We start from the raw sequence: 24,447 nt of genomic DNA on the forward strand, positions 1-24,447 counted from the left end.
TACGGGGCGGGGGGGGGAGGAGAGACCGGGGAGTTGATATAAAAATACATAAAAATAAATAAAATAAAAATAAATAAAAATGAATAAATATCCAACCGGGTTTGTTTTAAATAATAATAATAATTAAAAAAAAAGGACCATTTACAGCAGTCTCGTCCCCTCCCCACCCCGCAGGGTCTTGGGGGGGGGAATTGGGCCAGTGCAACAGTGCGGGGGGGTAAATGGGGGTCCCTGGAGCCCCCCCCCCCGTATCCCCCCAGCTTGGGGACAAGTGGGGCCAAGGGCCGGTGCCGGGGGGGGGGACGTGGGGACACCTGAGGGAGGTAGAGGTGGCTCCTGGAGGGTTTGGGGTTCAGGTGGGGGGGCCGGGGGGGTCCCGGGCCGGGCGGTGCCGAAGGGTCTGCTCCTCCTCCTGGGGACACAGGGACACGGTGGGGACGGCGGGACGGGGACACATGGGGGACAGCCCATGGTCGGGGTGTCCTCAGGACACCCCAAAACCCAGGGATGCCACACGGGGGGGTCAGAGCATCCTGGGGACCCCCCAAATCCAGGGACACCCAATGGGGGGTTCAGGGCACCCTGGGGACCCCCCAAACCCAGTGACACTCCATGGGGGGGTCAGGACACCCCCAAACCCAGTGACACCCCGTGGGGGAGTTCAGGACACCCCTAAACCCAGAGACACCCCATGGGGGGGTCAGGGTCCCCCCAAACCCGGAGGAACCCCATGGGGGAATTAGAGCATTCTGGGGACCCCCCCAAACCCAGTGACACCCCATGGGGGGCTCAGGACACCCCAAAACCCAGGGATGCCCCACAGGGGGGCAGAGCATCCTGGGGACCCCCTAAACCCAGGGACACCCCATGGAGGGGGGGTCAGGACACCCTCAGGACCCCCCAAACCCAGGGACATCCAACAGGGGGCTCAGGGTCCCCCCAAACCCAGGGGTACCCCATGGGGGGCTCAGGACACCCCCAAACCCAGATACACCCCATAGGGGAGTTCAGGACACCCCTAAACCCAGGGACACCCCATGGGGGGGTCAGGACACCCTCAGGACCCCCCAAACCCAGGGACATCCAACAGGGGGCTCAGGATCCCCCCAAACCCAGGGATACCCCATGGGGGGCTCAGGACACCCCTAAACCCAGAGACACCCCATGGGGGGGTCAGGACACCCTCAGGACCCCCCAAATCCAGGGATACCCCATGGGGGGCTCAGGACACCCCTAAACCCAGGGACACCCCATGGGGGGGTCAGGACCCCCAAACCCAGAGACACCCCATGGGGGGCTCAGGGTCCCCCCAAACCCAGAGGAACCCCACGGGGGAATTAGAGCATTCTGGGGACCCCCCCAAACCCAGGGATACCCCATGGGGGGCTCAGGACACCCCAAACCCAGGGACACTCCACAGAGGAACTCAGGACCCCCCAAACCCCAGTCCCCCCCATTTTGGGGTGTCCCCATGTTGGGGGGACACACTCACGGCCTCGGGGGCGCTGGCCCACTCTGGGGGGGCGCAGGCGTCGTCCTCCCCCCGCGCCGGATCGGGCCCCTCGTCCTCGTATTCGGTCAGGTAGTCGGATTCCTCTGGGGGGACACACACACAAAATTGGGGGTCAGGATGGGGCCCCATGTTTGGAGCTGCCCCCCCCGCCCCCAAATCTGGGTCCCCCCGAATCACCGTCGGCGTAACCGTCGGACAGGGGGGGTTTGGCGGGTTCGATGCGGGAGACGATCTCGGCCAAATCGGTGAAACCGGCGCTGGGACACGTCAGCACCTGGTGGGGGACAAAGGGGGGACACCGAGTGACACCCCCAAAGTGGGAGGTTGGGGAGGGGACGTGGTGAGAGGGACAAAAGGAGATGGGGGGGGCAGGAGATGGGACAAGGGGACAAGGGGACGAAGGATGGACAGGGAAGGGACAGGAGATGGGACAAGGGGACAAGAGATGGGACAAAGGGACCAAGGAGGGGACAGGAGATAGGATAAGGGGACAAGGGGGCAGGAGATGGGACAAGGGGACAAAGGAGGGGACAGTAAATGGGACAAGGGGACAAGAGATGGGACAAAGGGACAAAGGAGGGGACAGTAAATGGGGCAAAGGGACAGGAAATGGGGCAAAGGGACAGGAGATGGGACAAAGGGACAAAGGAGGGGACAGTAAATGGGACAAGGGGACAGCAGATGGGACAAAGGGACAAAGGAGGGGACAGAATATGGGACAAGGGGACAGGAGATGGGACAAGGGGACAAGGGAGGGGACAGTAGATGTGACAAGGGGACAGGAGATGGGACAAGGGGACAAAGGAGGGGACAGTAAATGGGACAAGGGGACAGGAGATGGGACAGGGGACAAAGGGACAAAGGATGGACCAGGGAGGGGACAGGAGATTGAACAAAGGGATAAAGCAGGGGACAGGAGATGGAATAAGGGGACAAAGGGACAAAGGAGGGGACAGGAGATGGGACAAGGGGACAAAGGGACAAAGGAAGGGACAGGAGATGGGACAAGGGGACAAGGGGACAAGGAGATGGGACAAGGGGGACAAAGGGACAAAGGAGGGGACAGGAGATGGGACAAGGGGACAAGGAGATGGGACAAGGGGGACAAAAGGATGAAGGGGAGGGGGACAGGAGATGGACCCAGAGAACAGGAGGTGAGGGACAGAAGGACACCAGGAGGACAGAAGGACAATGGGGCTGGACAGGAGGACACTGTGGGGCACAACCTGCACCAGGACGGCTGGGAGGACACGGGGGAGAGCGGGGACAAAGCAAGGGACAAGGGACAAGGGACAAGGGACAAGGGACAAAGCAAGGGACAAGGGACAAGGGACAAGGGACAAGGGACAAGGGACAAGGGACAAGGGACAGAGCAAGGGACAAGGGACAAGGGACAAGGGACAAAGCAAGGGACAAGGGACAAGGGACAAGGGACAAGGGACAAGGGACAGAGCAAGGGACAAGGGACAAGGGACAAGGGACAAGGGACAAGGGACAAAGCAAGGGACAAGGGACAAGGGACAAGGGACAAGGGACAAGGGACAAGGGACAGAGCAAGGGACAAGGGACAAGGGACAAGGGACAAGGGACAGAGCAAGGGACAAGGGACAAGGGACAAGGGACAAGGGACAGAGCTGCTCCGGAGGTGTCCCCGGTGTCACCCGCGCTCACGTCCATGCGCTTGCTCTCGTAGAAGTCGGCCGAGCGCCGGTCCTTCACCATCTGCTCGATGACGTCCCCGCGGCTCCAGCCCTCGAACACCACTTTGCCGTGCCCGTAGCCCACGTCCTGCGGGGACAGGTGGCCAAGGCCACATCGGTGGCCAGGGCACCCCAACAATGGCCAGGGCACCCCAAATAATGGCCTGGGTCACCTCAAACAGTGGCCAGGGCCACCCCGAACAATGGCCCAGGGCACCCAAGGGATGGGTTGGACATCGCAGCTGATGGCCCAAGACACCCAACTGATGGCCCAGGACACCCAACGAACGGCCCAAGAGACCCAACTGGTGGCCCAAGACACCCAACTGATGGCCCAGGACACCCCACTGATGGCCCAGGACACCCAACGAACGGCCCAAGAGACCCAACTGGTGGCCCAAGACACCCAACTAATGGCCCAGGACACCCCACTGATGGCCCAGGACACCCCACTGATGGCCCAAGAGACCCAACTGGTGGCCCAAGACACCCAACTGATGGCCCAGGACACCCCACTGATGGCCCAGGACACCCAACGAACGGCCCAAGAGACCCAACTGGTGGCCCAAGACACCCAACTAATGGCCCAGGACACCCCACTGATGGCCCAGGACACCCAACGAACGGCTCAAGAGACCCAACTGGTGGCCCAAGACACCCAACTGATGGCCCAGGACACCCCACTGATGGCCCAGGACACCCCACTGATGGCCCAAGAGACCCAACTGGTGGCCCAAGACACCCAACTGATGGCCCAGGACACCCCACTGATGGCCCAGGACACCCAACGAACGGCCCAAGAGACCCAACTGGTGGCCCAAGACACCCAACTGATGGCCCAGGACACCCCACTGATGGCCCAGGACACCCCACTGATGGCCCAAGAGACCCAACTGGTGGCCCAAGACACCCAACTGATGGCCCAGGACACCCCACTGATGGCCCAGGACACCCAACAAACGGCTCAAGAGACCCAACTGGTGGCCCAAGACAACCAACTGATGGCCCAGGACACCCCACTGATGGCCCAGGACACCCAACGAACGGCCCAAGAGACCCAACTGGTGGCCCACGACACCCAACTGATGGCCCAAAAGACCCAACTGCTGGCCAGGGCACCCATTGATGGTTGGGACACGCAATCGATGGCCCAAGAGACCCAACCGATGGCTCAAGAGACCCAACCGATGGCTGGAGAACCCCATAGATGGTTGAGGCACTCAAATGATGGCCCAAGAGACCCAACTGATAGCCCAGGACACCCCATTGATAGTCCAAGACACCCAAGTGATGGCCCAAGACACCCCATGGATGGTTGAGACACTCAACTTATGGTTGGGGCACCCAACTGATGGATCAGGACACCCAACTGATGGTCCAGGACAACCCACTGATGGTTGGGACACCCAACTGATGGTCCAAGACACCCAACTATATAGTTGGGGCATCCAAATGATGGCCCAAGACACCCAACTGATGGATCAGGACACCCAACTGACGGTCCAGGACAACCCACTGATGGTTGGGACACCCAACTGATGGTCCAAGACACCCAACTATATAGTTGGGGCATCCAAATGATGGCCCAAGACACCCAACCAATGACCCAAGACACCCAACTGATGGCTCAAGAGACCCAACTGATGGTCCAGGACACCCAACTGATGGCCCAAGACACCCAACTGATGGATCAGGACACCCAACTGACAGTCCAGGACAGCCCACTGATGGTTGGGACACCCAACTGATGGTCCAAGACACCCAACTGATGTCAACTGATGTCAACTGGTCCAAGACACCCAACTTGGGCATCCAAATGATGGCCCAAGACACCCAACCAATGACCCAAGACACCCAACTGATGGCTCAAGAGACCCAAATGATGGTCCAGGACACCCAACTGATGGCCCAAGACACCCAACTGATGGCTCAAGAGACCCAACTGATGGTCCAGGACACCTCATAGATGGTTGAGGCACCCAACTGATGGCCCAGGACACCCAACTGATGGCCCAGGACACCCAGCTGATGACCCAAGACACCCAACTGATGGCCCAGGACACCCAACTGATGGCCCAGGACACCCAGCTGATGACCCAAGACACCCAACTGATGGCCTAGGACACCCAACTGATGGCCCAGGACACCCAGCTGATGACCCAAGACACCCAACTGATGGCCTAGGACACCCAAATGATGACCCAAGCCACCCAACTGATGGCTGGAGAACCTCAACCCATGGCTTAGGGCATCTCACCGATGACTTGGGGCCCTCTGAGACACCCCATGGGCCTCCCCGTCCCCCCCAACTCACGTAGATCTCGTCGAACTTGCCGAAATCCATGGTCTTGAAGCGGTCGATGGGCGGGCGGATGTACTCGCAGTAGGAGCTGGACTTGACCACCTCCAGCTGCCGCACGCAGGACACGTAGGCCAAGCGGGACTGGATCTCCGCCATGTCGGGCACCTACGCGGACCAGGAGCTCAGCACCTTGTCCCCACCACCTCACCGGTGTCCCCCGCGTCCCACCGGGACTCACCTTGACTTTCTCAGCCCAGGGGTTGAGCCGTTTCCAGAGGAGCCACCAGCCGGACAGGCTGTCCCCATAGTTGCAGAGGTCGGTCTCATCCTGGCTGCCCACGTCGATGGCGATCACCGTCTTGGCGCCCATGTTGCGGGCGATGTCGGCTGCGGGGTGGGAAGGGAAGAGGTTGGGTTGGGTGGTGGGACGGTGTCCCATGGGCACAGGAGCCCGGCGGCACGATGGTGACACAACATGGGCATGGGAGAGGTGCAGCGGCGCCGGGGGATGAGGAGCGCGGAGATGCCCCAGGAGGACACTCGGTGGTGGGACACCAGGAGGTGATGTGAGGTGGATGGAGACGGCTTGAACATGGACGAGGATGGAGATGCTTCAGGAGGGAACGCGGTGCTGAGGACATCAAGAGATGCAATGTGGAAGAAGGTGGTTTCCATGTGAAGAGGGATGGAGATGCACCAGGAGGACACTTGGTGGTGGGACATGAGGAGATGATGATGCAACATGGAGGAAGGTGGTTTCCATGTGAAGGAGGATGAAGATGCCCCAGGAGGACACGTGGGCATGAGGACATCAAGAGATGATGGTGCAACATGCAAGAGGGTGGTTTCCGTGTGAAGGAGGATGGAGATGCCCCAGGAGGACACTTGGTGGTGGGACACCAGGAGGTGATGTGAGGTGGATGGAGACGGCTTGAACATGGACGAGGATGGAGATGCTCCAGGAGGGAACGTGGTGCTGAGGACATCAAGAGATGCAATGTGGAAGAAGGTGGTTTCCATGTGAAGAAGGATGGAGATGCACCAGGAGGACACTTGGGCATGAGGACATCAAGAGATGATGGTGCAACATGCAAGAGGGTGGTTTCCATGTGAAGGAGGATGGAGATGCCCCAGGAGGACACATGGGCATGAGGACATCAAGAGATGATGGTGCAACATGCAAGAAGGTGGTTTCCATGTGAAGAAGGATGGAGATGCACCAGGAGGACACATGGGCATGAGGACATCAAGAGATGATGATGCAACATGCAAGAAGGTGGTTTCCATGTGAAGAAGGATGGAGATGCACCAGGAGGACACATGGGCATGAGGACATCAAGAGATGATGGTGCAACATGGAATAGGGTGGTTTCCATGTGAAGGAGGATGGAGATGCCCCAGGAGGACACTCGGTGGTGGGACACCAGGAGGTGATGTGAGGTGGATGGAGACGGCTTGAACATGGACGAGGATGGAGATGCTCCAGGAGGGAACGCAGTGCTGAGGACATCAAGAGATGCAATGTGGAAGAAGGTGCTTTCCATGTGAAGAAGGATGGAGATGCACCAGGAGGACACTTGGGCATGAGGACATCAAGAGATGATGGTGCAACATGCAAGAAGGTGGTTTCCGTGTGAAGGAGGATGGAGATGCCCCAGGAGGACACTTGGGCACGAGGACATCAAGAGATGATGGTGCAACATGGAATAGGGTGGTTTCCGTGTGAAGGAGGATGGAGATGCCCCAGGGGGACACTCGGTGGTGGGACACCAGGAGGTGATGTGAGGTGGATGGAGACGGCTTGAACATGGACGAGGATGGAGATGCTCCAGGAGGGAACGCGGTGCTGAGGACATCAAGAGATGCAATGTGGAAGAAGGTGGTTTCCATGTGAAGAAGGATGGAGATGCACCAGGAGGACACTTGGGCATGAGGACATCAAGAGATGATGCAACATGCAAGAAGGTGGTTTCCGTGTGAAGAAGGATGGAGATGCACCAGGAGGACACTTGGGCATGAGGACATCAAGAGATGATGATGCAACATGCAAGAAGGTGGTTTCCATGTGAAGAAGGATGGAGATGCACCAGGAGGACACTTGGGCATGAGGACATCAAGAGATGATGGTGCAACGTGGAATAGGGTGGTTTCCATGTGAAGGAGGATGGAGATGCCCCAGGGGGACACTCGGTGGTGGGACACCAGGAGGTGATGTGAGGTGGATGGAGACGGCTTGAACATGGAAGAGGATGGAGATGCTCCAAGAGGGAACGCGGTGCTGAGGACATCAAGAGATGCAATGTGGAAGAAGGTGGTTTTCATGTGAAGAAGGATGGAGACGCACCAGGAGGACACATGGGCATGAGGACATCAAGAGATGACAGTGCAACGTGGAATAGGGTGGTTTCCATGTGAAGGAGGATGGAGATGCCCCAGAAGGACACTTGGTGGTGGGACACCAGGAAATTATGTGAGGTGGATGGAGACGGCTTGAACATGGACGAGGATGGAGATGCTCCAGGAGGAAACGCAGTGCTGAGGACATCAAGAGATGCAATGTGGAAGAAGGTGGTTTCCATGTGAAGAAGGATGGAGATGCCCCAGGAGGACACATGGGCATGAGGACATCAAGAGATGATGCAACATGCAAGAAGGTGGTTTCCGTGTGAAGAAGGATGGAGATGCCCCAGGAGGACACATGGGCATGAGGACATCAAGAGATGATGGTGCAACGTGGAATAGGGTGGTTTCAATGTGAAGGAGGATGGAGATGCCCCAGGGGGACACTCGGTGGTGGGACACCAGGAGGTGATGTGAGGTGGATGAAGACGGCTTGAACATGGACGAGGATGGAGATGCTCCAAGAGGGAACGTGGTGCTGAGGACATCAAGAGATGCAATGTGGAAGAAGGTGGTTTCCATGTGAAGAAGGATGGAGATGCACCAGGAGGACACTTGGTGGTGGGACATGAGGAGATGATGGTGCAACATGCAAGAAGGTGGTTTCCGTGTGAAGGAGGATGGAGATGCCCCAGGAGGACACATGGGCATGAGGACATCAAGAGATGATGAAGCAACATGGAATAGGGTGGTTTCCATGTGAAGAAGGATGGAGATGCACCAGGAGGACACTCGGTGGTGGGACACCAGGAAATTATGTGAGGTGGATGGAGACGGCTTGAACATGGACGAGGATGGAGATGCTCCAGGAGGGAACGCGGTGCTGAGGACATCAAGAGATGCAATGTGGAAGAAGGTGGTTTCCATGTGAAGAAGGATGGAGATGCACCAGGAGGACACATGGGCATGAGGACATCAAGAGATGATGGTGCAATGTGGAATAGGGTGGTTTCCATGTGAAGGAGGATGGAGAGGCCCAAGGAGAACAGTCAGTGGTGGGACACCAGGAGATGCTGCGAGGTGGATGGAGACAACTTGAACATGGAAGAGGATGGAGATGCTCCAAGAGGGAACGCGGTGCTGAGGACATCAAAAGATGATGGTGCAACATGGAGGAAGGTGGTTTCCATGTGAAGGAGGATGGAGAGGCCCAAGGAGGGCACCAGGAGATCAAAAAATCATGAGAGAATGACCCAAAATGGACCAAATGTCTTGCAGATGGTGAAGCGCGAAGATGTTCCAGGAGGACACCCAGTGCTGGGGAGAACAAAAGATGGTGGAGATGCCCTGGGAGGACACCCAAAGCCAAGAAGATGATGCGGGATGGAGGAAGGTGGAGGTGGGAACCTAAGGAGCATGGAGATGCTCTAGGGGGATGTTAAGGACACCCAGAGGTGACATAAGGTCACCCAGAGATGACACAAGATTGAGGGACATTTTTGAAGGATGAAGATGATCTGGGAAGCCACCAAGAGATGACGCAAGACTCTGTGACTTATTTGGGACGTGAAGGACCATGAAGATGCCTTGAGGGGAGACCCAACAACGAAGCCACCAAGAGATGACTCAAGACGAAGGGACGGATCTTCCACATGGAGGAGGATGACGATGTCTTGGAGGTCACCTGGTGCTGAGGACACCACAAGATGACACAAGATGGACAAATGAAGATGCCCAACAAGGAAGCCACCAAGAGATGACGCAAGATGAAGGGATGGATCTTCCACATGGAGGAGGAGGATGATGTCTTGGAGATCATCTGGTGCTGAGGACACCATGAGATGATATAAGATGGACGAACATTGTTCTGCATGTGAAACAGGATGAAGACGTGCAACAACGAAGCCACCAAGAGATGACGCAAGATGAAGGGATGGATCTTCCACATGGAGGAGGACGATGATGTCTTGGAGGTCACCTGGTGCTGAGGACACCACAAGATGACACAAGATGGACAAATGAAGATGCCCAACAAGGAAGCCACCAAGAGATGACACAAGATGAGGGGATGGATCTTCCACATGGAGGAGGAGGATGATGTCTTGGAGATCATTTGGTGCTGAGGACGCCCTGAGATGATATAAGATGGACGAACATTGCTTTGCATGTGAAAGAGGATGAAGACGTGCAACAACGAAGCCACCAAGAGATGATGCAAGATGAAGGGATGGATCTTCCACATGGAGGAGGATGACGATGTCTTGGAGGCCACCTGGTGCTGAGGACACCACAAGATGACACAAGATGGACAAATGAAGATGCCCAACCAGGAAGCCACCAAGAGATGACCCAAGATGAAGGGACAGATCTTCCACATGAAGGAGGAGGATGATGTCTTGGAGGTCACCTGGTGCTGAGGACACCATGAGATGAGATAAGATGGACGAACATTGTTCTGCATGTGAAAGAGGATGAAGAAGTCCAACAACGAAGCCACCAATAGATGACGCAAGATGAAGGGACAGATCTTCCACATGGAGGAGGAGGATGATGTCTTGGAGGTCATCTGGTGCTGAGGACACCATGAGATGAGATAAGATGGACAAATGAAGATGCCCAACCAGGAAGCCACCAAGAGATGACACAAGATGAAGGGATGGATCTTCCACATGGAGGAGGAGGAAGATGTCTTGGAGATCATCTGGTGCTGAGGACACCATGAGATGAGATAAGATGGATGAACATTGTTCTGCATGTGAAAGAGGATGAAGACGTCCAACAACGAAGCCACCAAGAGATGATGCAAGATGAAGGGATGGATCTTCCACTTGGAGGAGGAGGATGATGTCTTGCAGGTCACCTGGTGCTGAGGACACCACAAGATGACACAAGATGGACAAATGAAGATGCCCAACAACGAAGCCACCAAGAGATGACGCAAGATGAAGGGATGGATCTTCCACATGGAGGAGGAGGATGATGTCTTGGAGGCCACCTGGTGCTGAGGACACCATGAGATGAGATAAGATGGACGAACATTGTTCTGCATGTGAAACAGGATGAAGACGTCCAACAACGAAGCCACCAAGAGATGATGCAAGATGAAGGGATGGATCTTCCACATGGAGGAGGAGGATGATGTCTTGGAGGTCACCTGGTGCTGAGGACACCACAAGATGACACAAGATGGACGAACGTTGTTCTGCACGTGAAAGATGAAGACGCCCAACAACAAAGCCGCCAAGAAGATGCAAAGCCAAGCCAGATGTCCCAAATCCAACCTCAAACCTCATCGAGAACCCATCTCGTGGTGGCCACGCAGCTCCCACCCAACCGCCGCATCGGCGGCCGCCCCGGTTGGGCGGTGCCGGTGCCGGCGTTGACTTGCCTGGCAGGTTGTTGATGTAACCCCCATCCATCAGCAAGTTGCCGTCCTTGGGGTCGCAGAGTGGCGGTAGGTACCCAGAAAGGGTCATGCTGGCTCGCACGTACCGCCAGAGCGAGCCTGCGCCGGCGGGAACAAACGCAATCAGCACGGTCCACCCCACACCCCACGCGTGGCGGGGGCTGCCCCTCGGCCTTGCCCGCGCCCGGGGATGTCTACAGCCCATGGTTGGCCAACGGGGCAACCATGGGTGGCAGAGGAACCCACTGCGCACTCTGACCGGCCACCTGGTCAGTCTGGGTTGGGCTCTTGATCAACCTGGGTTGGGCTCTTGGTCAGCCTTGGTTGGGCTCTTGGCCAACCTCAGTTGAGTTCTTGGTCAATCTGTGTTGGGTTCTTGGTCAACCTTGGTTGGGCTCTTGGCCAACCTCAGTTGAGTTCTTGGTCAGCCTTGTTTGGGCTCTTGTTCAACCTCGGTTGAGTTCTTGGTCAACCTGGGTTGGGTTCTTGTTCAACCTCGGTTGAGTTCTTGTTCAACCTGGGTTGGGCTCTTGGCCAACCTCAGTTGAGTTCTTGGTCAACCTGGGTTGGGTCCTTGGTCAACCTTGGTTGAATTCTTGGTCAACCTGTGTTGGGTTCTTGGTCAACCTCAGTTGATTTCTTGGTCAACTTTGGTTGAATTCTTGGTCAACCTGGTTTGGCTTCTTGTTCAACCTCAGTTGGGTTCCTGGCCAACCTTGGTTGGGTTCTTGCTCAACCTGGGTTGCGTTCTTGGGTCAACCTCAGTTGGGTCCTTGGTCAACATGAGTTGGGACGTGGTTCAACCTGATTTGCGACATATTTTTGGGGGGTTGTAGTATGTTTTTTTGGATTACAATGTGGTTTCTTGGGTTGTGACGTATTTTTTGGGTTGCAAGGTAGTTTTGGGGTTGGGACATTGGTTTTTTGGAGCTGTTTGGGATGGGTTTTTTTTTTTGGTGGGGCTTTTGGCCCCGGTGGGTGAGATGCTGACCTGGGACATTGTTAACATAGCAGCCATCCACCAGCAAGTGGCTGTCCTTGGGGTCGCAGAGCGGTGGCAGGTAGGGGGTGTAAGAAGCGCTGGCTCGGACGTAGCGCCAAAGGCTGCCTGCCGGAGGGAGAGGACACGGTCACGGCCACGGAGGTGACCGAGGCTGCCGGCACCGCGCCGGTGGGACCTTTGGAGCCCCATGGACCAAGGGGAAGCCCCTTGGGGGGATGTTAGGAGAGGGTGAGGGGGGTTAGTTGGCGTTAGAAGCCGGAGGAACAGGCAGAGCGAGAGCCAGGCTGCCACCGAGCCACCACCTGCGCCCCGTGGACGGCTCAATGTCCCAGGTGAGCGCCAACACCAGGCAAGGAGGAGGGGCAGCCACCGCAACGTCCCCACCACCGCCATGTCCCCACCACCGCAACGTCCCCACCACCACCATGTCCCCACCACCGCAATGTCCCCACCACCGCAACGTCCCCACCACCGCAATGTCCCCACCACCACCATGTCCCCATCACCGCAACGTCCCCACCACCGCAATGTCCCCACCACCGCAACGTCCCCACCACCGCAATGTCCCCACCACCGCAACGTCCCCACCACCGCAACGTCCCCACCACCACCATGTCCCCATCACCATGATGTCCCCATCACCATGATGTCTCCACCACTGTGAAGTTCTCACCACCGCGACGTCCCCATCACTGCGACGTCCCCACCACCTCGTCATCCCTACCACTTGTCCAGCATCACCACCATATCATCATCTCCACAACCATGTTGTCTCCACCACCACCATGGCATCATTCCCACCACCACGTGGCCACCACTACCATGGCCACCACCACACGTCCAACACCACCACCACAGATTCATCCCCACCATCACGTGGTCTCCACCACCACAGCATCATCCTCACCGCCACGTTGTCTCCACCACCATCGCAGCATCATCCCCACCGTCATGTGGTCTCCACCACTACCATGTTGTCTTCACCACCACATGGTTTCCATCAGCACCACAGCATCATCCCGACCACCACGTGGCTACCCCTACCATAGCCACCACCACATGTCCAGCACCTCCACCAGAGATTCATCCTCAAAACCACGTGGCCACCACCAGAGTCTCCACCACCACCACAGCATCATCCCCATGACCAGATTGTCTCCACCACCACCACCACACCATCATCCCCACCACCATGTGGTCTCCACCACCACCACATCATCCCCACCACCACATGGTCCCCACCACCACGTGTCCACCACCACCACAGCTTCATCCCCACCACCACCACGTGGTCTCCCCCATGACCACGGCTTCATCCCCACGACCATGTAGTCTCCACCACCACGTTGTTTTCACCACCATCACGTTGTCTTCTCCACCACCATGGCATCATTTCCACCACCATGTAGTCTCCACCACCAGAGCATCATCCCCAGCACCATGTGGTCTCCACCACCACCACGGCATCATCCCCATGACCATGTAGTCCCCACCACCACGTTGTCTCCGCCAGCACCACCAGATTGTCTCCATCACCACCACCACATAGTCTCCATCACCGCGTTGTCTCCACCACCACCATGTTGTCTCCACCACCACCACCACGTTGTCTCCACCACCACGTTGTCTCCACCACCATGTGGTCTCCACCACCACCATGTTGTCTCCACCACCAGCATGGCATCATCCCCATGACCACATAGTCTTCACCACCACCACGTAGTCTCCACCACCACCACGTTTTCTCCACCACCACATGGTCTCTGCCACCACCACAGCATCATCCCCATGACCACACAGTCTTCACCAGTACCACGTAGTCTCCACCACCACCACGTGGTCTCTACCACCACCATGTTTTCTCCATCACCACGTGGTCTCCACCACCACCATGTAGTCTTCACCACCACCATGTTGTCTCCACCACCACCATGTTGTCTCCACCACCACCATGTTGTCTCCACCACCACCATGTGGTCCCCATCACCACCATGTAGTCTCCACCACCACCACCACATGGTCTTCTCCACCACCACATGGTCTCCACCACCACCACGTGGTCTTCACCACCACCACGTGGTCTCCACCACCACCACATGGTCTTCTCCACCACCACATGGTCTCCACCACCACCACATGGTCTTCACCACCACCACATGGTCTTCACCACCACCACGTAGTCTCCACCACCACCACGTAGTCTCCACCACCACCACCACATGGTCTCCACCACCACCACGCCACTGCGTCCCTGTGCTCCACATGCCGTGAGCGTGGGTTACTGGGGTTAGTGGTGAGCAGACGTTAGAATGGGACACGTGTCCCTGGGGCGCTGAGATGTGGGGACACCCCCAGCATGTCCCATCCCCATCCCACATCCCCACGGGGACCTGAGCCTGCTGGTGTCACCAACAGCGGGTGGCTCTGGGAAGCCACCACCACCTGGTCTCACCACGAGCCCTCCAAGCCATTTCCTTGCTGTGCCAGGTGTCCCCTCCCCATGGCATGTGACAAACCTTCCCACAAGGGACAGCGGCACCGTTTTGGGGTGCTGGTGAGGAAGGTCCCCACAAGGTGGGACGTGGTGGCCCCAAAAGTGTCCCCGGGGTGGCTCTTACCATCCGTGTGCACCCGCATGGCTGAGGCCGTGATGTCGGTGGTGACGTTGAAGTAGGGCAGCCATAGGTCCTGTGGGGACAAGACGGGGTGGGTGACACTATGGGGACGTCGGGGGGTGGGTGGGACCCACTATGGGTGTTCCACGCAACGCACCTCAATCTGCTTGTCCTGGAAAACCTTGTTGATGCTGGTGTTGAAGGCTGAGCCCGAGAACATGGAGGTGATGGGGTAGGTGAGGTCCAGGACGGTCTCGAACACCGAGTTCATGCACTGGAGGAGAAGGAGAAGGAGAAGGAGAAGGAGAAGGAGAAGGAGAAGGAGAAGGAGAAGGAGAAGGAGAAGGAGAAGGAGAAGGAGGAAGAAGGAGAAGGAGAAGGAGAAGGAGAAGGAGAAGGAGAAGGAGAAGGAGAAGGAGGAAGAAGGAGAAGGAGAAGGAGAAGGAGAAGGAGAAGGAGAAGGAGAAGGAGAAGGAGAAGGAGAAGGAGGAAGAAGGAGAAGGAGAAGGAGAAGGAGAAGGAGAAGGAGAAGGAGAAGGAGAAGGAGAAGGAGAAGGAGAAGGAGGAAGAAGGAGAAGGAGAAGGAGAAGGAGAAGGAGAAGGAGAAGGAGAAGGAGAAGGAGAAGGAGAAGGAGAAGGAGGAAGAAGGAGAAGGAGAAGGAGAAGGAGAAGGAGAAGGAGAAGGAGAAGGAGAAAGAAGGAGAAGGAGAAGGAGAAGGAGGAGAAGGAGAAGGAGGAGAAGGAGAAGGAGAAGGAGAAGGAGAAGGAGAAGGAGAAGGAGAAGGAGGAAGGATGAATAAGGAGAGAAGAAGGAGAGGGAGAGGAAGAAGAAGAAGAAGAAAGAGGAATAATAATAAAACACAGAAAAGAAGAAAAGGAGAATGATGAAGAAGGAGGAGAAGAAGGATGAAGAAGGAGAACAAGAAGCAGAAGGATGAATATGAAGGAGAGAAGGAGGAAGAGGAGGAGGAAGAAGGAGAGAAGGAGAAGTGGGAGAAAGAATAAGTAGAGAAGAAGGAGGAGAATGAGAAGAGGAGGAGGATGAAAAAGGAGGAGGATGAAAAAGGAGGAGGAAGAAAAAGGAGGAGGAGGAATATGAAGAAGGAGAAAGAAAAGGAGAGAATAAAAGAGAAGAAAGAAGGAGCAGCAGAAGAAGAGGAGGAGAAGGAAGAAGAAAATGGAAGGAGAGAAGGAGGAAGAGGAGGAGGCAAGGAGAAGAAGGATGAAGAGGAAGAACAAGAGGAAGAAGAAGAAGAGCAACAAGACAAAGAAGAAGGAGAGGCTTTAGCAACACCCCAGCGGGTGTTCTCCCCAAAAGCGGGACAGCCAGGGTGACCTCGGCCGGTGTCACCGCACCCACCTTGGCCCACTCGCGCGCCCGCTGCTTGGTGCGCACGGCGCTGCGCTCCTCGGCGTAGAGCGCGCCGATGAAGGCGCCGATGGACGTGCCGCCCACCATGTCGATGGGGATCCCCGACTCCTCCATCGCCTTGATCACCCCGATGTGGGAGCAGCCCCTGCGTGGGGGACGACACCAAGGGGAGGATGGAGAAGATTGGGGATCCCCCATCCCCATGGGTCCCACCGCAGCACGTCACCCACCTGGCTCCGCCGCCCCCCAGGACCAGGGCGATGGTGTTGCCGGTGAGGACGCGCGCCAAGCGGGAGAAGTCGCTGTGCCGGTCGGCGTTCTTCTCAAACACCTTCTCGTACATCTCCCGCTGCGGGCGGGACGGACGACGGGTGACGATGACAACAGCGCGTCACCAAAGCCACCCGAGGTGGGGAGGACACACGCGAACGTACCAGTTTGGTGGGGCTGCGGCGGGAGAAGACGCGCCGGGGACACTTGATGTGGAGGTGGCCCGAGCACCAGCTGCGCATGTTGAGCCACTCGACGGTGCGGGACGGGCTGGGCCCATCCTCGCGGTGCAGGAGAACCAGCTGCTTCAGCGCCCGCACCGCCGTGTTCTCCAACATCTGCTCCAGCTGTGGAAGGTGTCAGCCACCCGGCGTGGCCGTGGTTGTCCCACCACGGCCAAGCCCGACCCGTCTCACCTCTCCCAACGCCGGTTCTTGGTCGCCCAAGCCCACGATGAGGATGCAGTCGGCTTGGCGGATGCAGCGCACGGTCCACGGTGTGAGGGTGCAGTCGGTTTGGTAGAGGACGATGCGGTGGATGTCCTCCTGCTGCGCCAGCCACCCCGACAGCCGGTACTCGTGGATGCTGCCCGGATGGAGGGGTCAAGCGGTGGCACGGCGGTGGTGACACACCGGGGACATTCCGACTGACGGGAGTTACCTGTCCAGGGCCGAGGAGCCAAGACGGGCGCGGATGATGTCGCTGGTGAGGAGCAGCGTGGGACCTTGGGGAGGGGGGGACATGGTCAACATGGTCAATATTGCGCCGTGGAGCTGTGGTCGCCACCATGGCAGGGTCACCACTATGCTGTGGTCACCACCATGCCATGATGCTGTGGTCACCACCATAGCATGGTCACCACCATGGTGTGGTCACCACTAAGCCCTGGGGCTGTTGTCACCACCATAGCATGGTCACCACCACGGCATGGTCACCACCATGGCAGGGTCACCACCATGGCATGGTCACCACCATGGCGTGGTCACCACTGAGCCCTGGGGCTGTTGTCACCACCACGGCATGGTCACCACCATGGCAGGGTCACCACCATAGCATGGTCACCACCATGTTGTGGTCACCACTAAGCCCTGGGGCTGTTGTCACCACCATAGCATTGTCACCACCACGGCATGGTCACCACCATGGCAGGGTCACCACCATGGCATGGTCACCACCATGTTGTGGTCACCACTAAGCCCTGGGGCTGTTGTCACCACCATGGCATAGTCACCACCATGGCGTGGTCACCATCATGGCAGGGTCACCACCATGGCGTGGTCACCACCATGGTGTGGTGACCACCATGGTGTGGTTACCACCAATCTTGTGGTCACCACCATGTTGTGGTCACCACCAAGCCCTGGGGCTGTTGTCACCACCACAGCATGGTCACCACCATGCTGTGGTCACCGCCACGCTGTGGTAACCATCATGCCATGGGGTTATGGTCACCATGCCATGGTTGCCACCATGCCATGACACTGTGGTCACCACCATGGTGTGGTCACCACCCTGTTGTGGGCTCCAGTCATCACCACATCATGGTTGCCACCATGCCATGACACCATGGTCAACACCACAGCACGATCACCACCATACTGTGGCCACCACCAAGCCCTGGGGCTGTTGTCACCACCATGGCGTGGTCACCACCATGCTGTGGCAACCATCATGCCACAGAGCTGTGGTCACCATGCCACCACGGTTGCCACCATGCCATGACACTGTGGTCAACACCATACTGTGGTCACCATCATGCCACAAGGCTGTGGTCACCACCATGGCATGGTCATCACTATTCTGTGGGCCCTGGTCATCACCATGCCATGGTTGCCACCATGCCATGACACTGTGGTCACCACCATGGTGTGGTCAACACCATGCTGTGGGCTCCAGTCATCACCACATCATGGTTGCCACCATGCCATGGCACCATGGTCACCACCATAGCATGGTTACCACCATAGCACGGTCACCACCATGCTGTGGTCACCACCATGCTGTGGTCATCACCATGCTGTGGTCACCACCATGGTGTGGTCACCACCATGCTGTGGTCACCACCATGGTGTGGTCATCACCATGCTGTGGTCACCACCATGGTGTGGTCATCACCATGCTGTGGTCACCACCATGGTGTGGTCATCACCATGCTGTGGTCACCACCATGCTGTGGTCACCACCATGCTGTGGTCACCACCATGCTGTGGTCACCACCATGCCATGGGGCTATGGTCACCATGCTATGGTTGCCACTGTGGCGCTGTCACTCACCGATGGCATTGAGCGCGTGCTTGAGCTCCAGCGTGAAGGCGGCCGTGGGGACGTCGTCGCACACCGGCAGCACCGCCACCGTGGACAGGTTGCTGGTGGGGTTGGTGGGCTCCGAGCTGGAGGCCATACCCAAGCCAGAGCCTGCGGGGACAGAGACCACGGCATGGTGGCCACCTCCCCTGTGCCACCAGCCGCGGCGAGGCCACCCCATTGTCCCCAACCCCCTTGGGACCTACTTGCGAAGGGGCCACGGAGCTGCTGAAGGTTTCCCAAGATCTTCTGGCTCAGGAGGTGGATGAGGCGGGTGACAACCTGCAGGGACAAGGACAGAGGTGGCTACCAGACCTGGGAGGGCTTCCCAAGCTGGAGACTCATCAACACACCCAACAGGTGTCCCACACGTCCTTCTGGGTGCCACCACCCACCCTTGGGGACCTCAGAGAGGGACAACCCTTGAGTGTATCAACCCTTCTCCTCCAACAGCTCGAATTATGTCTTTAATTCCTTCATTTAAGCTGGTTTTAATGAGTGTCACCAGCGGGAGGGGACACGGAGACACCAGGATGGTGGTACCTGGGGGTATCGGCGCTTGATGTTGTTCAAGGTGCCCTCGGGCAGCTTGGCCAACTCGGTGTCCCGAACCGCGTGGACCGTGGTGGCCCGAGGCTGCCGAGTCAACGCCTCCACCTGGACAAGGAGACACGTGGGCAGGACAGACAGACAAGACGCGTGTGGCGCCCGCCCCCGCGCGCCGCCGCGGCTCTCACCACGCCGATGAGGTCCCCGCGGCCGTACTCCCCAATCAGCTCCTTCTTGCCGCTGCCCTTCTGGATGACGGAGCGGAGGCGCCCGTTGAGCGCGATGTAGGTGCAGTCCGACTTGTCACCCTGCCTGGGGGACAGGGGACAGCGCTGGTGGCACCTCAACGACCCCACATTGAGGTGGGTGTCACCAAGCGGAGGTGGGAACCCACCCGTCGGTACCTGTAGAGTGCCCGCCCGGCTTCCACCGCCATCCAGTCGATGGCGAAGTCCATTTGGCGCACGAACGGCGACATGCGGGCGGCCACGGTGTGGGCGACACTCAGCACCACGCTGGGCTGCTCCCGCATGATCCTACGGGCCAACGGTTCAAGAAACAAGTCTCTCTTTTAGTGAATTTACCTGTCAGCTAAAACCTTCTTATTATTATAGCCGAAATTCAGAGAGGACCTTGCAAGTCGTCCCTGCAAACTGAGGCCTAGAGACAGACTGAATCCAGTTCCACTTGGCTGCAGAGTCCACTCCAGGACTTCAGGTGCCTGCCCTGCAGCTGCCAGGACTTTCAGTATCGGTTTTGTATATTTTGTGTTATTTTCTCTATTTTTATCAGCAGCATTAGTAAAACATCGTTAATTTTCCCAACTTTCTCCTCTCTGTCCTTCTTTCCAAGTCTCCAATGCGACCACCGGCCGTCGCTGGATCAATAACCTGTGCACTGGTGATATCTCACTCTCTCTTATATTTTAGTTTTCCTTCTCTCTCGTTCTTTTCCTTTCTCTTGAACACAAATATTAATATCACTGTAAGTTCTGCTGCTAAAATCAAATTCTACATTGTAGTTACTAATTGCTGCCAATCCACCGTTTTTTAGGCCTTTTGCTGTCGACGTATTGATAAGTTTTGTGATATTACACTTTTGGCGAGTCGCTAATTGCTGTAATTTGTATCCCAACCGCGTGCTTTTAGTAAATTAATCATTGAATTGGAGACCTGGAGTGATTATCATTCATTTCACGCAGGTGAACTCACACCTGATCTCATCTGTGTGAACTCATCCTCATCCCATCTATGGGGACGGGACACAGCGGAACCCCCTTGGGCATCGACCCTTCGCCCCAAAAGCTCCGCCGCTGCGACTCACTCATAGAAATCCGACTTGGAGATCTTGAGGAAGGTGCAGTCGCGGTTGGCTTTGATGGTGAAGATGAGGGGCTCTCCGGTGAGCACGGCGAGCTGTCCCACCATCTCGCCGGGCTGCGTCAGGAACAGGCAGACGTCCTCGGCCTTGTCGATCATGCGTTGGTAGACGTGGAGGCAGCCCCAGAGCACAAAGTGGAGGCTCACGTCCTGCCGAAACGGCACGTCGTCACCCTTGGGTGACGCCGGTACCACTTCTGGTCTTCTTCACGCCCTCCGGATGGTTCTGGGGATTGTTGCTGCCCCCCGTCACCCGTAGGGTAGGAGAAGGAAGAGCTGCACCCCATGGAAATGTGGGGAAGGGGGAGCGAGGTGTCACACCGGGTCCCCAAGCCCTCAACCCACCTGGTCCCCTTGACGGGCGATGACCGTCCCGGCTTTGGCGTGATGGAGCAAGACACGGTTGTTGAGGAGAGATGGGTCCTAGAGGGAAGAACGGCATCACGTGAGGTGATGGGGACCACCAGAGGAGATGGGGATCCCCATAAAGCAATGGGGACCACCACGAAGCAATGGGGACCCCCATAAAGCAATGGGGACCACCACGAAGCAATGGGGACCACCACGAGGAGATGGGGATCCCCACAAAGCAATGGGGACCCCCATAAAGCAATCAGGACCACCACGAAGCAATGGGGACCACCACGAGGTAATGGGGATCACCATGAGGTAATGGGGATCACCATGAAGCAATGGGGACCACCACGAGGTAATGGGGATCACCATGAGGTAATGGGGATCACCATGAAGCAATGGGGACCACCATGAGGTAATGGGGATCACCATGAAGCAACGGGGATCACCATGACGCAATGGGAACCACCATGAGGAGATGGGGATCCCCATAAAGCAATGGGGACCACCACGAGGTAATGGGGACCACCATGAAGCAATGGGGACCACCACGAGGTAATGGGGATCCCCATAAAGCAATGGGGACCACCATGAAGCAATGGGAACCACCACGAGGAGATGGGGATCCCCATAAAGCAATGGGGACCACCACGAGGTAATGGGGATCACCATGAAGCAATGGGGACCACCACGAAGCAATGGGGACCACCATGAGGTAATGGGGATCACCACGAAGGAAGGGGGATCACCATGAGGTAATGGGGATCACCATGAAGCAATGGGGACCATCACGAGGTAATGGGAACCACCATGAGGAGATGGAGATCCCCATAAAGCAATGGGGACCACCACAAAGCAATGGGGACCACCATGAGGTAATGGGGATCACCATGAAGCAACGGGGATCACCATGTGGTAATGGGGATCACCATGAAGCAACGGGGACCACCATGAGGTAATGGGGACCACCACGAAGCAAGGGGGACCACCATGAGGCAATGGGGACCACCACAAGATGTTGGGGACCACCATGAGGCAATGGGGACCACCACAAGATGTTGGGGACCACCACGAGACATTGGGGGCCACCACGAATCAACAGACACCCACCACAAGGCAATGGGGACACAGGGACCCACCACGAAGCGCCAGGAACCCACCACAACTCGAGAACCGCCACGAAGGCACGTCGCCCTCATCCCCGCCCTCACCTCCACCTTCATCAGCTTGACCAGCTCCCGCTTGGCCGCCTCGAAGATGGCGCCGGGCTGGCGGCCCTGGTAGGGCCCGAAGGGACAGTCCCCGCCGGCCAGCTCGTCCTCACTGGAATGGTGGACGCCCGACGGTTGCTCCTCCGCCGGCCCCGACCTGCGCTCCTTGGGCTCGTGGGACACGGACTGGGGACAAGGGACACGTGGCCATGGCCACCCGCCACAGTGGGGACAGTTTGGGGGTGGCAGAGCTGGACCAGGCCTCACCCAGGCCAAGGTGACATGGCGGCCATGTTGGACCAGACCTCACCGCCATGGGGAGGGTTTGGGGGGCAGTGGTGACCCCAACACAATGGGGAGGGTTTTGGGGGGGTCAGTGGTGACCCCAGCACAATGGGGAGGGTTTGGGGGTGCTGGACATGGCCCCAAAACTCAGTGGGGAGGGTTTGGGGGTGGCAGAAGTGGACCAGGCCTCACCCAGGCCAAGGTGACATGGCGGCCATGTTGGACCAGACCTCACCACCATGGGGTTTGGGGGGCAGTGGTGACCCCAACACAATGAAGAGAGTTTTGGGGGGGTCAGTGGTGGCCCCAGCCTAGTGGGAAGGGTTTGGGGGTGCTGGACATGGCCCCAAAACCCAGTGGGGAGGGTTTGGGGGTGGCAGAGCTGGACCAGGCCTCACCCAGGCCAAGGTGACATGGCGGCCATGTTGGACCAGACCTCACCGCCATGGGGTTTGGGGGGCAGTGGTGACCCCAACACAACGGGGAGGGTTTGGGGGTGCTGGACATGGCCCCAAAACCCAGTGGGGAGGGCTTGGGGGTGACAGAGCTGGACCAGGCCTCACCCAGGCCAAGGTGACATGGTGGCTATGTTGGACCAGACCTCACCGCCATGGGGTTTGGGGGGCAGTGGTGACCCCAACACAATGAAGAGAGTTTTGGGGGGTCAGTGGTGTCCCCAGCCTAGTGGGGATGTTTGGGGGTGCTGGACATGGCCCCAAAACCCGGTGGGGAGGGTTTGGGGGTGGCAGAAGTGGACCAGGCCTCACCCAGGCCAAGGTGACATGGCGGCCATGTTGGACCAGACCTCACCGCCATGGGGAGGGTTTGGGGGGCAGTGGTGACCCCAACACAATGGGGAGGGTTTTTGGGGGGTCAGTGGTGGCCCCAGCACAATGGGGAGGGTTTGGGGGTGCTGGACATGGCCCCAAAACCCGGTGGGGAGGGTTTGGGGGTGGCAGAGCTGGACCAGGCCTCACCCAGGCCAAGGTGACATGGCGGCCATGTTGGACCAGACCTCACCGCCATGGGGTTTGGGGGGCAGTGGGGACCCCAACACAACGGGGAGGGTTTGGGGGTGCTGGACTTGGCCCCAAAACTCAGTGGGGAGGGTTTGGGGGTGGCAGAAGTGGACCAGGCCTCACCCAGGCCAAGGAGACATGGCGGCCATGTTGGACCAGACCTCACCGCCATGGGGTTTGGGGGGCAGTGGTGACCCCAACACAATGGGGAGGGTTTGGGGGGGTCAGTGGTGGCCCCAGCCTAGTGGGGATGTTTGGGGGTGCTGGACACGGCCCCCAAACTCAGTGGGGAGGGTTTGGGGGTGGCAGAAGTGGACCAGGCCTCACCCAGGCCAAGGTGACATGGCGGCCATGTTGGACCAGACCTCACCACCATGGGGTTTGGGGGGCAGTGGTGACCCCAACACAACGGGGAGGGTTTGGGGGTGCTGGACTTGGTCCCAAAACCTGGTGGGGAGGGTTTGGGGTGCAGCGGGGCCGGCGCAGGGCTCACCCGCGCGAAGGCGGCCATGGCGGCGGCGGCGCCGTCCTCCTGCAGCGACACGGAGATGCGCCCGCGCTCGTACGCCATGTCGAAGTCGGAGCGGGGGCCCCTCTGGATGCCTGGGGGGGGAAAGGAGGAGATGGGGGGTCATTGGGGTGCAGGGAGGGGGGACACAAGAGTCTGGGGGGACATGAGTTTGGGGGAGGACATAAGTTTGGGGGGACATGAGTCTGGGTGGCACATGAGTTTGGGGGGACATGAGTCTGGGGGGACATGAGTCTGGGAGGGGGACATGAATCTTTGGGGTACATGAGTCTGGGGGGGACACATGAGTCTGGGAG

General features: G+C 57.9%; 1 protein-coding gene across 6 annotated transcripts in view; it reads right to left on the reverse strand.

The window, feature by feature from the left end:
• Window positions 1-100: 100 nt before the first annotated feature.
• Window positions 101-24,447, reverse strand: part of PNPLA6 (patatin like phospholipase domain containing 6) — a 38,701-nt gene continuing 14,354 nt past the window's right edge. For 3 of the 6 annotated variants that reach the window (XM_065043927.1, XM_065043930.1, XM_065043933.1), the window contains 24 exons: window positions 24,116-24,225; window positions 22,319-22,504; window positions 21,099-21,176; window positions 20,698-20,903; window positions 19,779-19,910; window positions 19,563-19,686; window positions 19,369-19,482; window positions 19,032-19,107; window positions 18,796-18,936; window positions 17,182-17,245; window positions 16,938-17,106; window positions 16,686-16,868; window positions 16,482-16,600; window positions 16,240-16,396; window positions 15,037-15,153; window positions 14,883-14,952; window positions 12,253-12,369; window positions 11,251-11,360; window positions 5,754-5,909; window positions 5,528-5,680; window positions 3,185-3,301; window positions 1,691-1,787; window positions 1,493-1,596; window positions 101-412 (listed from right to left, as the gene is read on the reverse strand). In XM_065043927.1, coding sequence (XP_064899999.1) covers window positions 353-412; window positions 1,493-1,596; window positions 1,691-1,787; window positions 3,185-3,301; window positions 5,528-5,680; window positions 5,754-5,909; window positions 11,251-11,360; window positions 12,253-12,369; window positions 14,883-14,952; window positions 15,037-15,153; window positions 16,240-16,396; window positions 16,482-16,600; window positions 16,686-16,868; window positions 16,938-17,106; window positions 17,182-17,245; window positions 18,796-18,936; window positions 19,032-19,107; window positions 19,369-19,482; window positions 19,563-19,686; window positions 19,779-19,910; window positions 20,698-20,903; window positions 21,099-21,176; window positions 22,319-22,504; window positions 24,116-24,225 — 2,960 coding nt within the window. In that variant the 3' untranslated portion in view covers window positions 101-352. The remainder of the gene's footprint in view (window positions 413-1,492; window positions 1,597-1,690; window positions 1,788-3,184; window positions 3,302-5,527; window positions 5,681-5,753; window positions 5,910-11,250; window positions 11,361-12,252; window positions 12,370-14,882; window positions 14,953-15,036; window positions 15,154-16,239; window positions 16,397-16,481; window positions 16,601-16,685; window positions 16,869-16,937; window positions 17,107-17,181; window positions 17,246-18,795; window positions 18,937-19,031; window positions 19,108-19,368; window positions 19,483-19,562; window positions 19,687-19,778; window positions 19,911-20,697; window positions 20,904-21,098; window positions 21,177-22,318; window positions 22,505-24,115; window positions 24,226-24,447) is intronic. The other 3 variants (XM_065043929.1, XM_065043928.1, XM_065043931.1) reach the window with 3 other exon arrangements.

The sequence above is a fragment of the Columba livia genome, chromosome 30 (assembly GCF_036013475.1).
Source record: "Columba livia isolate bColLiv1 breed racing homer chromosome 30, bColLiv1.pat.W.v2, whole genome shotgun sequence".
Classification (NCBI taxonomy): Eukaryota; Metazoa; Chordata; class Aves; order Columbiformes; family Columbidae; genus Columba; species Columba livia.